The sequence below is a fragment of the Gopherus flavomarginatus genome, chromosome 3 (genome assembly GCF_025201925.1).
Source record: "Gopherus flavomarginatus isolate rGopFla2 chromosome 3, rGopFla2.mat.asm, whole genome shotgun sequence".
Lineage (NCBI taxonomy): Eukaryota > Metazoa > Chordata > Testudines > Testudinidae > Gopherus > Gopherus flavomarginatus.
In genome coordinates this window covers 177,774,052-177,791,652 of record NC_066619.1, presented here as the reverse complement: position 1 = coordinate 177,791,652, position 17,601 = coordinate 177,774,052, and the positions used below count along the sequence as shown (strand labels likewise).

General features: G+C 40.6%; 1 protein-coding gene across 5 annotated transcripts in view; it reads right to left on the bottom strand.

The window, feature by feature from the left end:
• TSPAN5 (tetraspanin 5) overlaps positions 1-17,601 on the bottom strand; it is a 121,283-nt gene that overhangs the window by 77,904 nt on the left and 25,778 nt on the right. Inside the window, exons 1-3 of one of the 5 annotated variants that reach the window (XM_050944479.1) lie at positions 7,549-7,702; positions 7,283-7,447; positions 7,138-7,191 (exon numbers count right to left, since the gene is read on the bottom strand). The exons of 2 other annotated variants lie outside the window; for them this stretch is intronic. In XM_050944479.1, coding sequence (XP_050800436.1) covers positions 7,138-7,191; positions 7,283-7,300 — 72 coding nt within the window. In that variant the 5' untranslated portion in view covers positions 7,301-7,447; positions 7,549-7,702. Of the gene's footprint in view, positions 1-7,137; positions 7,192-7,282; positions 7,448-7,548; positions 7,703-17,601 lie in introns of those variants that run through there. 2 more of the 5 variants (XM_050944478.1, XM_050944480.1) reach the window with 2 other exon arrangements.

Here is a 17,601-nt window from a genome sequence, read left to right as displayed (position 1 = left end):
AAGCATATATGGCTTTGGAAAAGATTATAGAGGACAGCAGGAGGGCTAGAGCAATCATACTGCAGGTGTGGCTTTTAGTACTAGCCACCTGCCCCATATCCAGAGAGGCAACCAGGTCACAGATAAATTAGCAGTGGAAGAATCTTTACAACACACCCTTCCATCTCCTACTTCTGGAACATGCCAAAATCCCTCAGGTGGAGACAAGCCATTAAAAAGGGGACAGGAGACATGGACTAGAGTTGATCAAGCAAGTGCTGAAACGGATGAACCCAGAAGGAATACTTACAAAACAAAATACACTATGTACCAGTTTATTCTTGTAGCACTGTTAGAACAAAGCCTTTTAGATGAACAGGGTCAGATGTGGTATTCTCTTAAGTGTTAGTAAGTTTCCTATGCACCAGGTCATAGAGATACTCTAACTCTAAGCTACCTTCCTCTCAGCTTTCCCAAATAAAGGACATATGTTGCATGCATCATGCATGTTTATACAACAGGAGATGGTTTGAGAACAGTGCTGCTGCTCAGAAACCCACCTAAGACCTTCAAGTGACTAACAGAGTCAAAATAGTAAATTACTGGAAACCTACTATGGTCTGATATTGGCAGTGTGTGTGTCTGGGGACTATATTTTACTTTTGGGCAGAGGAAGTGGACTCAAATTATCTCACCTTTTTGTGTGTACTTGCAGGGCAAATTACTCTCAACAACTGTAATCAAAACTTTTTAAAAAAACTAAATTTTAGAAACCCATGCTTTTTCAATCACCGGTCCACCTAGTCATTTATCTCTATGCTTCCAAGGAGGAAAAACACACTATTCTGTTCCCCATTAACACAGCTGGCAAAGCACAATGCTGCATGGAGACTACTTCTTCCTGACTATCTTTCAGTTCATCCCCTTAAGCATGAAGTTCAGCTGCCCTTATTTTACGCTGCACAGCTACCGGTGTTATTAATGATCAGAAATCACGTGGCCCTTTTAAAAAAGTTTCCTAGGGAATTTCAGAAAAGCAAAAGCACATGCTGCTCTGAAGGTCGGCCATTCAATTCCCATAGTTATTTTTAGTGTACAACAATAAAAAAGTGCAAGTCCTAAAGTAATTGTGCGCAAGAAGCTCAAAAACAGGTTGTAGAACAATGCTGAACTACAGAGGTTTACATGGTGCGTAGACCTGCTGACAGGCAACAACAAAAGGAAGCCCATGGTATAACTACAGTGGCTGTACAAGCAACTTACTAAAGATGGGGAAAAAATTATACAATCCTGCAGCAAGTAACCTAGCACTTAAATGGGGGGAAGAAGTGAGGACAAGTTAACACTAAGCCGTTAAGACACAAATACCCGTAAAGGGAAATAGATGTAATGCTTTCATTCAAATAGTGTCAACCAGGTAAGTCTGCCAAACATTCACCAAACTATCACCCTGTCCAAGAAGAGAATCCCTTTTTAATTAAAAAATTTAGCCATTTTGAATAGCATTATTAGCAGCTTAGTCAGCAAGAAGTAAAAGTTTACAATAGCTAGCCAGCTGCTTTATAATAATGGCAGGCTTTCACCATTACAGTCATTACAGCTGATCATGATTTTCCATTAAAAAAGCCTTCTACCCCCACCATGCCACCTAAAATGTTTAGTCACTCAGCCATTCCACATCAGGCTGAAGTTTGCCATAAGCCCTGTGAATGTATGGATGTTCCTATAAATTGATCTAAGCTGATTAAAGGGAAGATTCTCTCACCTTAGTCCCACACATTTCAACACTGAGCACTTCTGAAAATCCTACCCATGTGTTATTCCTACATGAAAAATTCTGTTAAGGTTGTGCACTTCAGTGCAATGTACTGTTCACTGTGCTAAATACTGTGCAGAGACACTCCAGTCCCCACCACAAAGACAATCCCATACCACAAATCACTCAGGAATTTAAGGATATCATTAAATCCTTCCCCAAACTCCTCCAATAGGAACTCTACAACCACATCCCCCACAAACCTACCCCCAGGACCTTTTACATGTTTGCAAGAGACACAAACAAGGGAACCCAGGTAGACCCATTATATCTGGCTACGGCACTCTTACTGAAGAAATATTGGGAATCACGGAAAGCATCTTCAAACCTCTCACCAGACAAACGACCAGCCTCCAGGACATAATCGCAGAAACTCCACAACATTAACAACTTCCCACAGAACACCATCCTTGCCATCATGGACGTCACCTCCTTATACACAGACAACCCTCACCATGGTGATATCGCTGCCTGCCTCAAATATCCACCCCAAACTCATCCATTTCATATGACAACTTTCTCATGGGCCACCTTAAGGAAGAATTTCTGGGCAAATGCAGCACAAAACCAACAATATAGCTCAGATACATCAATGATATTTTCATCCTCTGGACAGACGACCTAAACTCCTTCAGATTTCCACCACATCTTCAACCACCACCATTACCCATCCAGCAAACTCTTTCTAGAACATCCCATACTGGCATCAGCTTCCTGGACACCATGGTCAGCTTCAGCAATGGACCCCTACAAGAAGTCAATGGATCACCACACTTACCTTCACAGAACCAGTAACCACCCTGACACAACAATAAATCTGTTATCTAGACTACAGCCAGCCACTCACATATCATAGATCATGCTCTGAGGAGAAAGTTCAGGATAGACCTCTTAACATATTTAAAACTGCCTTCACCAAACAAGGGAACTCCTCCAGCAAAGTAGATTGCATCATACAACGGGACACCCAAATACTACAAGAGAACCTGATTCAATATAGAGAAAAACAAAAACAAAAAACCCTCCTACCACATACCTTGTCACCTACCACCTCATACTGAAATCTATATGGAGTATCATTAAACAATTAAAACCCATACTCAATTGGGACCTCATCCTGAAAGAAATCTTTCCTCGAACCCCCTGTTCTGGCCTTCAAACAACCCCCCATCCCAACCTCATCATCAGAAGCAAGCTCGCCACAGACAAGGACCCACCTACTCAAAATGATAACACATCCTGCCAGAACAACAGACAATGCAGAGTAGCAACATGAGCACATGGAAGTATCCAGCAGAACTTGACAATTCTGTTGGCTTTTCCTTGCTGAGATAAAACAGTTTAGAAGAAAACAAGGAAAAAACTGTGTTTAGATTATAACTTTAAGATGTGGCCTTTATCTAGAAGAAGTTGTGGGAATTAATGTGTGGAGAAAATCTAAAGTGACTAGTTCTTTAGCTAGAAGTGCCAAAACAAACAAACAGAAAAAAAAAAAACCACAACCACCTCCAGAGAAATTTCAAAAAGGGCTCATTTTGATATGGTTTCCTATGCCAAAGTCACTAAATATGTGACCAAACATGTGTTGGGCCATTAACTGTGTTAAGTTTGGAAACTAGATTCAAATAATTAATGAGTAAAATGTGGGCAATGTTAACATTGCCTTAGTACAAATCTCAATGCAACCTTAAGTATGGAGCTCCTAGGGTACCTCCTTAACAAAGGGAGCATCCAGATTTTGGCAGTAGCTACTCTGCAGGTTTTTGGCTTTTACTAGAAAAAACTGGTTCACACGAAAATAACCAGATGTTCCATTTATGCAATAATCTGTTTAAACAAAACACCAACACATTTCAATGGATGTTTCCATAGTGATACAAGTTTTACCCCTAGTGATTAATTCAGCGTTCCATAACATGTACGGTGAGCCTAGAGTCTTTGTATTATAGTATGTGCAATTAAATGCTCCTTTACACAAGTAATGTAAATATACTATAAACTACTGAGATGCTACACTGGCTACCATCTGCTAATAACTGGATCTTGTACATGGCATGTACCATAAAAAAAAAAATAGCTCATGGATAATAACTGGATGAACCCCACTCTCTTGTTCACTCATGCTGGAGCAATTGTAAAACTAAGTCAGAAAGCCAGAGGATAGGGCACCTCAATTGGAGTCAGGAGACAGGTTTAGTAGCAAGTCAGGGGTAGAACTGTGATGTGAACTTAGGTAAATTAAAACCGCCTTGTAGATCTGTTGGGGGGAGTGGGAGCAGAAACTATGTTTCGAACTTTTTTTATTTTTTTTTTTTAAATAAAGTTGTTTGTAATAATACTGGTTAAAATTAATCTATGTTGGAAGAGCAACCTAGATCTTCGCTGCCAGATGCTCAGCTACCCTTTATCTACTGTTTCAGAGTGCAGATAGCCATGGCCGTTAATAACCGAATACAATATTCTCATTTAAAGGAAGAAAATTCTCTCCCCCACCACCCCCTTTCTCAGGAAGGGGGGGGGGGCGAAGCAGCATTAGAGGGGGGCGGATACACACTGACTTAATCTCCAGATTTTCATGAATAGCTCATTCATTCACAAGCAGAATATCTATTACACCACTAGACAGCCCAGCACCATCCAACTGGCTGAGGCGACGTAACGGACATTTTATACTATTTTACCTACCTAGGTTACCATACAGTGGCCTCATGCTGGTAATCAAGCACTGACACGTGCAGTAACGTGAACATACACAGATCTATTGGTTTCCCTCTCTCTAACCCCAGATAGTGGGATTTTGGGGAGTGGTACTGTACGATAGCGGGGCCAAAGGCACTGAAGTTTTGGTTATTCTGGTCTCTTCTGGAAGCAAGTTGTACCATGTGAGCTAGCTGCTGAGAGGGCTTTGTCCCCTGATCTCAAGAGTCTTGCCCTTGAGCCTGATAGTTCCATTGTTCCAATGGAATGCAGCTGTCATGGGAGGTCCTGATTGTATGGAGGGAGGCTGCCCCTTTCACAACTTGAACGAGTCCCTTGGAGGGCTTTTCAGAGGAGGCCAGACTCCTTACATTTGATTTCTGCATTCTATGGAAGCCAGTGAAGGGAGGCACTGGGGTGATGTGCTCTAAGCACAGAAAGGTTGTGCATAAACAATCAGTAATGTGTAGTGTTTCATTTCAATAAACAGTATTGACTGGACATAGGATGGCCTGCAAGGCAAGCATAGGTGGAAATGGGAGCTTTTTTCCCTTTTCTTTTTTTGGCACATCCATGGCTACTTGAATATCCAGAAGCAATGGAAGAGTCCAGTCTATTGTCTCTCTCTCTGGCAAAAACTACTGGCCAATTAGCAAATGTTTGAGAAAAATCACATGACCATGTGGCCGAGAAATAAAGCCACCTTAGCACAGGCTAACTACAAAATTCACACTGCATCTACCCAGTCATTTATTTCCACACCTATTTTATGGGATCTGATATCAATTGGAATTTATAATTTGGGTTAAATGATTTCAAAATCCACTTTCCTTCATAAGACACACACTGCTACAGGAAAAATAGAAGAGTGGGCAATATCTAATATATTGACTTGGCAGAGCAGCATAGAGAAGTTTGCATTGTAACTACTCACACTGTACTTGTTCTGTGGATAAATAAAGGAATTCAGCATCCTAGGCCATCAATCCATGGCCTTTGACAAGTGTTAGATAAAATGAAAAATTAAGTAGAGAGAATTACTGATCACTTTAGACTCACTTAATAACCTTTACTTTAAAACTAAATAAACACACACACACCAAAATACACAAGTGATTTAGGGAAATATATCACAAGACTTTATATTATGGCATTTTTCCACAAGAAACACGTAAAATAATAATAGCACACATACCTAAGCACTCATGAGGAGAAAGCAGCGCAGTAAATTGATAATGTCTCTTTAACTGAGAGGCTGTGTGGTCTAGCAACAAAGTACACTAAACTAGAATTCAAGAGATAGGGGTTTTATTCCTCACTTTGCTACTGACACTCTGCATGTGTGATCTCAGATAAGTCACTTCAGTTCTCTGTGAGTCTGTTCCCTCTCCTTCCATCCTTTGTCTATTTAGGCTGTTTCTCACTATGAATTTGTACAGTAGCTAGCTCAATGCACTCCCACTCCATCTCCTTTGGGACCTCTGGACAATACCATAATATAAATTATTAATAAACATGGATTCAAAGCCTGGATAAGGGAACAGACTTTGGTCCATGCTCTAACTAAAAGAATGGGGGGGGAGGGGAAATCACAACACAGTTTCAGCTGGTCTTTATTCAGAAGTCAAACAGGATAGGAACAGTACAGGCAATGATGCAGTGGGATGGAAGCAGAGCTATGACGATGACACTTGACTCTTCAGGCTTTTCCATTCTTGAGAACTAAACCAAATACAAAGAAAAATTTCACTTCTAACCTTTTATAGAATACAAAGCCCTAGAGAGTGAAAAATTAAAATTAATTAATTACCTTTAACTCTGCAGAAAAGTGAGCCTCATATTTGATTAAGAGGCTTTGCTGTGTAGCTAACGGCAAATAAATTAAAGCTTTGTATCCTGTTAATTCTTCCCACCATGATTTCCATCAATTATAGTCACAGAACTGTAGTGCAAAAATCCCTCTAGCTTAACAGGCTCTGTACGGCAATAAGGCATTTTAAGCACCACTGCAAGCTCTTGGCATGTCTGTAACTCAACACATGTCCAAGCACATGCATTACACTCAACACGCTTGCATTAGTGCACAGGCATTCACACGACGGTTGTTACTGCACTTGCTCTGAGCAACGCTAAACACCACACTGTTCACCACCTTTTCACCTTACACCATACTGTACTAGTCAGCAAGTGCTGATGCAGCTGCTCCAACAGAGCATATGGTCCTCCTAGCATAGTCCTACAATGCTCCTGCTCAGCCTTCAGTGACACTACAGGCTAATGGCTGTGTCACCTGTAAAACCATGCAGCTGTTAGGTTAACACAGGCACAAGAGCATACAAGGTGGTTCTTGGCTGACCTCTGCTCTCCCGTGCGCTTCCCTCCATCCCAATCGCAATATTCAAGACATGGAGTCCTGTTACATAAAGCTTAAGATTTATTTCAAAGCATTAGAACTGTTATTGTATATTGAAAATAAAACTTTCAGAAATTTTGCTTCATAATAAAGATATATGTTTTTAAATATACATATATATGTTTCTCATAGACCCATTTTAGCACCAGTAAGTCTTCAGCTCCTGAGAAATACAAGCCTTAGAGAAAAGACAGTACAGGCGTTATAATGCACAGGCGTTACACACAAATACCTTATGGTGACCTGATGTCTGCATCAGAGTCAGACAATTGCCTCTCCCAGATTCCTGAGAACACAAAAAGTAATATTATTAACAATCAGCATTGAAACTTAACGGGATTAACCCATTCCCAGGTATATCCACTGGTTCTACTTACCTCCCCATGCCTGCTCATAACACAGTGGGGCTCTTGACTGTCCGTAATTCCCACAGGGCTATCAGTGCAGGAGGTGGGGGAAGTAACCCGCACGATTTTGTGGAGTTACATGGCTTGGATCTTATCCCTCCAAACTTGGGCCCACACCATTCTGTTCTCAGTACTCTGAATGGGATGAGAAGAAGGGAAAAAAAAAAAAGTTAGGCCAGAAAACAGCCAAGAATAACAACATATCAAGTAAAAGACATATCAATAAAGCTCCTTACCTCTTCAAGCACCACCTCCCCCCAGGAGCAGTGCTCTTCACAATAACCTCCAGCCCCAGAATCATTCAGGCAGTGGCTTGCAACTCTTCACCATGGCATCTTCAGTGCGAGCAAAAGGGCTTAGCAGAAGCTCCTGAATCTCACAGTGTATGCCTGGTTCTTCATGCAGGTCAAAGCATCCATTGGAACAAACCAAGAACAAGAACAGGTGCAGTCATATGTTCTCTATACCATAGGTATTAAACACTTGCTCCAGGAAACTGCACCAAGACTTGTGGGACAGGCTCTGTAGCACTTGTATCATGTCTGCACACACTACTACATGCAAGCCCCAATGGTAAAATTTTGTACTGCAGGTAAAGCTAAGCGGTTGCTTTTAAATGAGTTGCATGGCACAATTACAAATCAGACCTCTACCCTGCCCTTTTCCTTCCCTCCCTCTCCCTCCTCCCCTCACCACCACTATATGAAAGGTCACAACCATCTTATCCTCTCTCTAGATTTACTTAATTCTCTTGAAATCTCCACTTCTCTCTCCCGAGATTTACCACAAATTTAATTTCTGTTTCCATCTAGTTTCCCTCTCCTACTTGCATGCTCAGTCTTCCGACAACATCCTCCATTTCACTATGTCTAATTCACCCACTAACAAATACCACTGTTGTTGCATGCATTCAGTAAGGACAATGAAAACAGACTAGTCACTTTCATGTTCATTTGCATTCAGTTTCTTTTAGTAGTGCCTTGAAATGACCCTTTGTACAAGTTATACCCTAATGACTTACTACATTATAAATATTCCTGTTTGTAATTTGGAGCATTTTGGTATAAATATGCTGGGAACTTATCGTTCATTAGCACAAAATATGTGCACCCTTGTCCTATTTTTTGTTAAAGATATTTTTAAAATTCCAGCCCTTTCCCTTTTTATAGCCTCCTGTCTACAAAAGAACAAAGCTTCAGACATGCAGCACCCTCCATGCAATTACTGTTCTCTACTATACCCCAGCACTGGTTTCCTAGGAAACAAGAAAAAAAAAGCATAAAAATGTCTAGCACATTTAATATGCAAATGAAGTAGGTCACACCAGTCATATTTCACTCATTGGCATGCAGGACCATTCATTATGATTTGTGGTTTGCATTTGCTGCATGCAATAGATTTTGGGGCAGTTATGGCAGAAATAATGATCTTCCTCAACAGTGCTGTTGCACAGCTTACTGCTGTCTTAGAACAGGTTAAAAGATCCGGTTACAAGTGTGGAAACTGAAGGTTGTTTTAATGCTAAAATGACACATTAATAACTAATGTTTCTTCTCTCTGGCTAGATAGTTATATGTACAGCAAATAATAAAAGCCCTGATTCTTTTTGTCAAATACCCCACCAAATATTCAGCTCCAGTTCCCACTGTGCTCATCTATTCAGTCTTTAGAATCCATAGCATAGGAGCAACTGACTTCTAAAAGTACAGAAGAGGCCAAGTAGTTAGCCCTATTGCAGTAGAAAAGGAAAAGACCAGACTACCGCTCTGAGCAATACCCTCCGACGACTAGGATGTAACACTGCTATCAAATACACAAGCAGTTGCGTACCAGCCTGCATGAAAAATGGAAAGGGGCCAAGTAAGGGTGAGCGGGTCAGCCTACAACAAAAAAAAAAAAAGTGTGTGTCTCCAAATTCTCACAGACTGGTATAAAAGGAGTAATTCCACTGATTTCAGTGGAGTTACGTGTGTATAAGGGAGAAGAATCAGGCTGTGTCAATGCAAGAGAATACTGTTAACTGCTCGTTCTTCATTTTTATACTTGGTGTGAAGTTAGAACGAGGAAGAGAAGCGTAAGTATTTATGCCACAGAATGCTAATGTAATACCTGCATACAACATCGACTACCAAATCAAGGCACCCTGAGTTCTAAATTCAGTTTCACTGCTGTCAGGAATGCAAAGAAAAATCCCACGATTAGTCTGTTTTGAAGCCATAGGGGAATATTTAACACTACAGAGAAGGAAGGGGAAAACCCAAGGTTTTAAAAAGGATACACTCAAATCAGGCTGATAATGTTAGCAGTCAACCTAAATATACTAGTACAATTTTATAGATTAGTTATGCGATGTAGTGATGCTTTCTCTCTCTGGCACTGAACTGCTATATAAGTACCGTGTTCACTTTGGTATACACGAACTGGAGAGAGAGTAATGACAAAACACTGCAACCATGCTTGGGAGTAGGAATGCAGATTCCCTGAGGCTCAGACTACTTATTGCGCTGTTTTTATACCAGACAGAGGAACAATCTTTGCCCACTGCCACACTGATGTTTACAACTACAGCTCACTAAGCATTTCTTATGTTTGAATGTTTTCGCTTGCTGATTCTCTAGTCTGCAAAAAAGGTTTGAACTTGAAAGTCTTTGAATTTGGAAGACAGACAGACAAACTGTCTTGAACTCTGGGATTCTGTTTAAAACATGAATACAGGAAGAGGAAGAGGATACATATATATATTTCTGTTTCTTCCACCCTACTCCCACATAATACAAGTGTAAAGTATGCCAAAAGTTCAGAAGGACACACTGTTAAGATAAGGACATGAGGGATAAAATCATCCAGCAAAAGATCTGCACAAAACTTATGACCCCCACAATGAAAGCCAAAAGATGACATTTATTACATCTGCATGTAAGTATAAATCAATTTCAAAACAGAGATTTCATGTCAGCTCACAAATATTGGGTATATCAACTTCTCATTGCTTTCTAAAAGGTGCTCTTATCCTGGTCGTGATCAGTCACCACCCACCCTTTAACCTTAAAGCTGAGTTTACTAGTTCTTAGCATATTTCCAGACACTCCACAGCTGCCTACATTTCCAGGGAAGTATGAACTACAAAATTCCAAAGACGGTTTCTATGTTGCTTTGTCAATTTCACCAAAATTTCAGAGATAGCTTCTATATGCCCTCTAGCTTCTGTCTTAACATACTTCACGTTTGAGGTGATATGTATTTATCAGAATATTATCCTCTCCACTGCACCCAGAACCCCAGCATAAACACCTTTTTTAGTTTTTGCTTGTTTTCTAGCAATAGACAGTCCTGACTACAGAGCCCAACACATACTTGGCACAAAACATTTTGTGGACTCTTTCTGTGCATCCTTGTCAGTTACCACTTTTTAATCGTGCATGAAGTTTTAGTAAATACCAAACTAAGAACAGAATAAATTACACAGCCACCAAAGCTTCCTTAGTTAATGGTAACATTCTTTTAATCCCACTGGAGAAGAGATAAGTTCTTTCCGGGTTCACACACCAAAGTCCACATAAGAATTTCAAAACAAACTTCTGCTCAACTTCAGGCCAAGAAAAAGATTTAGGATCAAATTCTGCTCTTACTTGCAACAGTGACTATCCAGAGGAATTTTAATTCAAATGGGTTACTCTGCCTCTCTCTACACCTTAGCGGAAAGTCCACTTCAGAGAACTGTCAGAAGTGGTACTGACTGGCATTTCTTACCAGAAAAGAGGTACCAAAGATTGAATGGAAATGAAGACAGAAGTACCTTCCCACTGCTTAAAGGCATTTCCTCCAGAACAGGGTGAAGGCACACCGGAAGGGCACTGTGGGGAAGCTAGGTCTCCAGCTGCCTATGCTGTGCATGTTCTGTGGATAGAGAGAACTTCAGCTTCCAGACCTGTCAATCTGGCTCCATTCACCAGCACTACAAACTTATTGAAGCAAAAAAAAAAAAAACAAAAAACAAAACAAAACACCACACTATACATTTTTCATGATGTTCTTTTCTGCACAAGCATGTACTTACATAACACCATCCTCCTGACGCCACACATAGATAATGCTGATGCTTAGATAGCTCTGTCTGTATGACTAAAGTCCCAAGACCCCCAACCAGAAAGAAATTAAAAGTAAATTATTAGCAAGACTATCTTTAGTGTAACCGTTTACTTACAGTAAAGTCTTTCTTCAGTGTAAGCTACAGTTTAAAGTGGGGGGATGATAAGAAAATGTAAAAAAAAAAAAAGTCACAATTATGCTCCTTTGTAAATCTATGAAGAAAGGTTTCAACTAAGATAATATTAATTAGGTTTTATTCTTACGTTTTTACAAAGTATAAACTATTGTGAGCTCTGATCTAAATGGGAGAGAGCTTGCATTGTTAATACGCAGAAGCCTACTGGAAACACTGCTAAAGCAGGTCTTTCTTGATTCCAGACTCTCAGAAATTAGCTGCAGTAAGAAACATAAAAACTTTCAGTTCTGGAAGCTGTTCAGATCCACTTGATGAATTCTCTTGCCTTCCAGAAAACAAGAATTCCCCAACATCATTACTATTTGCCCCAACTTCTCAAGCAATAAAATAATTCATTTTCTAATTTTTAACCTAATTATGGATTTTCGTCAGGGCAAATATATTTTTTAAAAGAGTAAAGACTCTTATAGCAGATTTCTAAGACGTGTATTAAAAATAGTCAGAAGTTTAAGTCAGAATAAAGGTCTGTCGGTTGTAGTACATTCTAATGGAAGTGTCATATATGGAGTAGAAAAAAAAACAGACCTTTTCTATGGGACTTTTGAAAATAACCCTGTCAACTTGAAATGAAAAAGGTGTACTTTTCTGAATATTTGCCTACTGTTATTACAACAGCCACCACAGAAAACTGTAACTGAAGTTCAGTTGAGGTTAACCTCCAATACTATTGCATTCACTTGAAGTTTACATACTTCCCAGCAAAACATGAGCGCATTCTTCAGACCTGACGAATCTATCAGGTACAAGGGGTAAAATGCACCCCTAATGGTCTCCCATGTAGCTGGTAACCTATGGAAATACTGTTGTTTCAAAAACAGCAAGGAAGCAGTTAAAGTATGTTTATATGTAGTTGCTTCTTGAAGCATTTTCCACAAGAAATTAAAATAAATCTGATTATGAAGGCAGTAATGGCATGTTGTTCTTGTTAAATCAGATTGGCAGTGTGCATTTACTTAACTGGCTACTTTCTTTTAAAAAAATCCAGGGCTAAACGCATATGAATATTTAAAAATATTACTACATATCTATCTCATTTATTAGACAAACTAGCTTGGATAGCTAGACTAGTTCGCTTAACCTCCTTAAGGAAAAGGGGAGAAAACTGATTTTTGTTTGTTTTAAAGAGAGTTACTAAAAATATTAAAGCCCTTTTGATGGAAGCTGGGATCTGCACAAGTCCCACACAGATGGGCTAGATGAACAACAGGTCTTCTCCGTCTTTAAATAGCTATAAAAGTCTATAACCCCCGACTCAAGTTAAATATTTCCCAGCGCCCAGCCCAGAGTTTCTCCAAACTCTCTGTCTCATCCACAGCACAGCTCTTCTGGGATTCAAGACAGGTAACAGAAGGCAGAGCTCACAGCGATAGGAAAGGTACAGTAAGAGCTAAGATCAAGCGTAATATCTGTTCCTCCACCCCCTTCTTCCTACCAAGAATTGTTCCTACCCAACAGGGCAGACCATCATCTTTCCACTCAGAACATCTCCTCTTCCATTGTTTGGGAACATGAACCAGGCTCCCGCTTGAGAACCTCAAACTGGCTTATGAGGACTGCCAAGGTAGCACCCCGAAACTCCTATTTTCTTCGTCTATCCCCGTCCCCCCAATAGGACATTACTACCTAAAGAGAGGAAAACATGATGGCATTTGAATGTTGAGCTCCCATTCAGTGGCAAGATGCTACGTCATTATCAACTATCAAGCCACCTTAGCATACTTTGGGAAATACCTAAAATGAATGATCTTTCCTTTCAGTTGGACATAAAAGTTGATTGTATATTATATGCATTCAGGCCCTCTAAGAACTTTTCCAGTATTTTGTATTCTCCTTGCTACTGACTTCTAAGCTTTTGAAGAAGGCAGCGATCAGTGTCACATTTGAGGTTTACAAAACTATGGCATTCATGTCTCTTCCCCAAGGATAAACAAGTAGTCTACATTTCATTTTCAAAATGAATTTAGGGCCTTAAGGGTCTAGGCCCCATTAAAAGTCTGACTTAAGAACCAAACAGCCTGATTTTGACAGGAATGCAGGTGCCAAACTCCTATTGTCTGTGAGATGTAGGTGCTTTTGAAAATTTCATCGTGTTTTCTCACCTGATATTACAACCCACTCTCAATCGGAGGTGCTACTGTACATATTAAGCCCCCACTGCAAGGTGTAGCAGCACGTGAATAGTCCCACTGACATCCAGAGGCCCCAATTTAGCAATTATAAAAGATCAATTTTTTGAAGCTATCCTATTTGTCATACTGTTTGGTTTAGGGGTTGATACTGAAGGAGTTCAGTGGCCTTAGTTAGCCTCATCAAAGAACCACTTAGCAAGATTATGAACTGGCATCATTATTACAATAGGATCTGCTCAGAAAATGCCCAAGACTGAGCGAGTATTCATATTAAATACTGGAACTGGTCTATCCTGACAGCAGGGTTGGAGCTCACTGGTGCACCCTGGAGTGGGGGAGGAGGGGAGACTCACTGACCAAAAGAACACTTTCATGTCATCAAGGAAATGAAATAACTAGAAGTGAGTTTGTGGCTTTATATGTCTCTTGAAACTCAAGACAGGAAATGAAATTACAAGTACAGTACCAGCACACTTTAACCCAAGGGTGGGCAACCTTTCAGCAGTGGTGTGCTGAGTCTTCATGTATATCCTCTAATTTAAAGCTTCACGTGCCGGTAATACATTTGAATGTTTTTTAGAAGGTCTCTCAGTAAGTCTATAATATACAACCAAACTACTGTTATATGTAAAGTAAACAAGGTTTTCAAAATGTTTCAGAAGCTTTATTTAAAATTAAATTAAAATGCAGATCTTATTAGTTTAGTGTGATCCTCGCCCTTGCTTTTCCTTGCTGAGTTTTCCAATGTCTGGTGGCACCTATTTGGATACTTTAAGCTGCACACAGGCTTCCGAGTTATAATTAATAACCGGCTGGCAGGAGGTCAGCGCTGGAACCCCAGATCAGCAGCCGAGGTGAGTGAAGCTGGCGGCTGGTAGGGCTGAGCAGAGCCGGAAGCCTGGACCCTGTCTGGCAGGGGGCCTGCACTGGAACTCCAACTGGAAACAAGGTGAGTGGGGCTGTGGAGGGGACCCTGGCTGGCAAGGGGCCAGCAGCCAGAACCCCAGAGCAGCAGCGGACTGAGCAGCTCAGCCCGCCATCGCTCTGGGGTTTCGGCTGCTGGCCCCTTGCCAGCTGGGGTCTCAGCCCACCGCCAACCTGAGGTTCCTTTCCCCAGGCCGGCAGTGGGTGCTGAGTGGGACCAGCAGCAGGACTCCGGCTGGTAAGGGGCCAGCAGCGGGAACCCCAAAGCGGTGGCAGGCTGAGTGGCTCAGCCCATCCCGCGTGCCATCAAAAATCAGCTCGCGTGCCACCTTTGGCACGCGTGCCGTAGATTGTCAACCCCTGCCTTAACCCAAAGCCTAACTTTTAAATTTTGGATTTTCAGAATCTTTTTAGCCAGATACTATTAAATCAGAAAGATTGATGCTCCAGTGCAATTCTTAAATCAACTCTAAAGAAAGGCCATCATTGAAAACGTACCTATTCAAATCCCAAATGGCATCCAACGTTGAAGGAGAGATCACTGGGCTAGACATAAAGCTCTGTGGTAAAAGCAACTGACATAATAAACACTCAATGGAAATATGAAGGAACAATTTTCTCAAAAACTATGGGGTTTTCAAGGACTAAGATCAACCTTTTACTGAAATGCTTCTGCTTAAACCCATCATTCAGCTCTCGTAATACCTTTAAGTGAAATCCATTATGAGCAGGGCTATAAACACCTGAAAGAAACGAAAACCTTAAGACAAAGTATTAGGAAAACACAATTTATGTCTGCAAACAAGGGATAGAAATACAAACTGAGCACTGCCATGCCTCTGAAATCAGTCTGAAATCATCTCTACAAGAGGACTAGACTTTAAAAAAAAATGAAAAGTGTGATGATGTTAATAGTTCAACTTGCAATCAGACCAGCACATAATTTAGAAGAGCATAAAATGCTAAGAGCCAAATCCTGGGGCTGTGCATGAAGCCAAACAAAACAGGTCATGGCATGGGGAAGTGAAGAGGGGGCAGCAGGAATAAATACAGATTGACCTCCATAGACCATCACAGAGCATCAGCAAGAATCACTGATACACTCATAGAGCTCTAACAGCATCCATGGTCCCCACACCCATAACACACACATTTGGCCAAAAGATTTAGAATCAACAGCCTTGTCCCCACCATCCCAATTCCCCAGTGACAGGGGCATTACATTTTAATTTCTAAGGGAACAGAGATTAAAAAGGGAAGTGGCTTAGGCTACCACTTGCAATTATGTCTACCAGTGTCTGGTTTGATTACATATTGAGGAATGGTTCCATCTGCTTTAAATATTCAGCCAAAAGAATAATTTGTACAAGATTTTCAGGGGGTTTGATAATTTGTAAGGTAACCTTGCATGTTAAACCCATCCTAACCACTGACCTTGTTGACTCCCAAACAGTAATAGCTGAATGCCAGATACACAAATAGATAACTAACTTTACATCACATATCATTTTCTACATGTCTGTATATAATACATATTTATAAATACTCAGATAAGAGAGTTCTATCCCTGAAAAAAAACAAAATCCGACAGTACACCAGTGACAGCAGGTACCACCAAGGAGCAATACTTCACAACACACAGAGATGGTGGAAACCTATGACTACGACCACCACCACCTGCAGACTCCACAGCCTATGCCCCACCCACCAGGAACACTACTGAACTACAGTGGTTCTGCTGCTTCCTCATCCTTACACATCTGCGCAAGCCATAAAGAAACACTTTAGCTCTGAATTTTGAGCAGACGTTTGGCCTCAAAGAACAGGAAAATAGTAAATCCCTCATCCCCTGACAGCTATAAGATTTAGGACTGGCCGTTAAAGCTGACATTGCTACTCTTGGCTAATTCTCTTCATCTACAACCTGTTAAATCATTAGAGTACGTAAAACATTTGGAGTGACTGGACTGGGGCTTTCACTCAGCCAGAAGACAAAAGACAGCAACTGATGGAAATGCAGAAGAAACACCTCAAAAGCTGAGTCAAAATGATATAAAAGTCAGATCCTCCACTGTTTCGTCAGTCAAGTGTGGCTATTGAAGACTTGTGCGTTTTCATTTATGCCCGCTCTTTCAGTCAGGCTGAGGAGCAGCAACTGCAGAAGCAGTAAGAACAGAGAATGTATGGCTATCAGCAGAGCAGACTGCAGGATATCCTGGGCCACTTTCAAAGAGGAGAAAAAAAAGATGGTAAGAAGGAGGGTTTCCCCAACAGGGATCATCAACTCATTGTGAATACAAATTCTGGCTGGCCATGGCAAAACAATGCCCCCTTAAGTGTAATGTAAGTTATTGGTATGGAGGAGAAGTGGAAAAACAAAACAAAAAAAAATTCAACTAAAGCACTATTTAGGTTATTATACTAGATGCCTGATCCTGTAAACAATTTATTACCATGAAGTAGTCCTACTGAAGTCTGTAGGATTACACCCAGTAGTAAGCAATAAACCCTGTAGAACAGGGCCCTCTTTGAGTAATCTGATAGCACCAACTCCATGGAAACTCAGAGTATCTTGCATAAGCATCCCACAATGGGTAGCGCTGGAAAAAATGAAGTCCTTCTCACTGCTTGGAAAACATCAGCAAACCAAATTATCTAAAATCAAACAAACATAAGAAAAGAAAAGAAAATCTATCAGCTAAAAGCTAAACAAAATAAACATGCTTTGAGAGGTCAAAGCATTTGTTCCATTGTCCAAAATTCCACTGAAGTACTTTTAAAATAGATCCCCATATAGTGAAACAAATGCTTTTCAAGATGAAGGGCCACTCAATCTGTTTTCTCATGCCTTTTGTTCTGGGGTACTATACACACACCCTTTTCTAAAACTTCCTATCTGAACAGGAATTTAGATAAGCAAGTTGTTTTCCTGGAAATCCAATTCCCAGGAG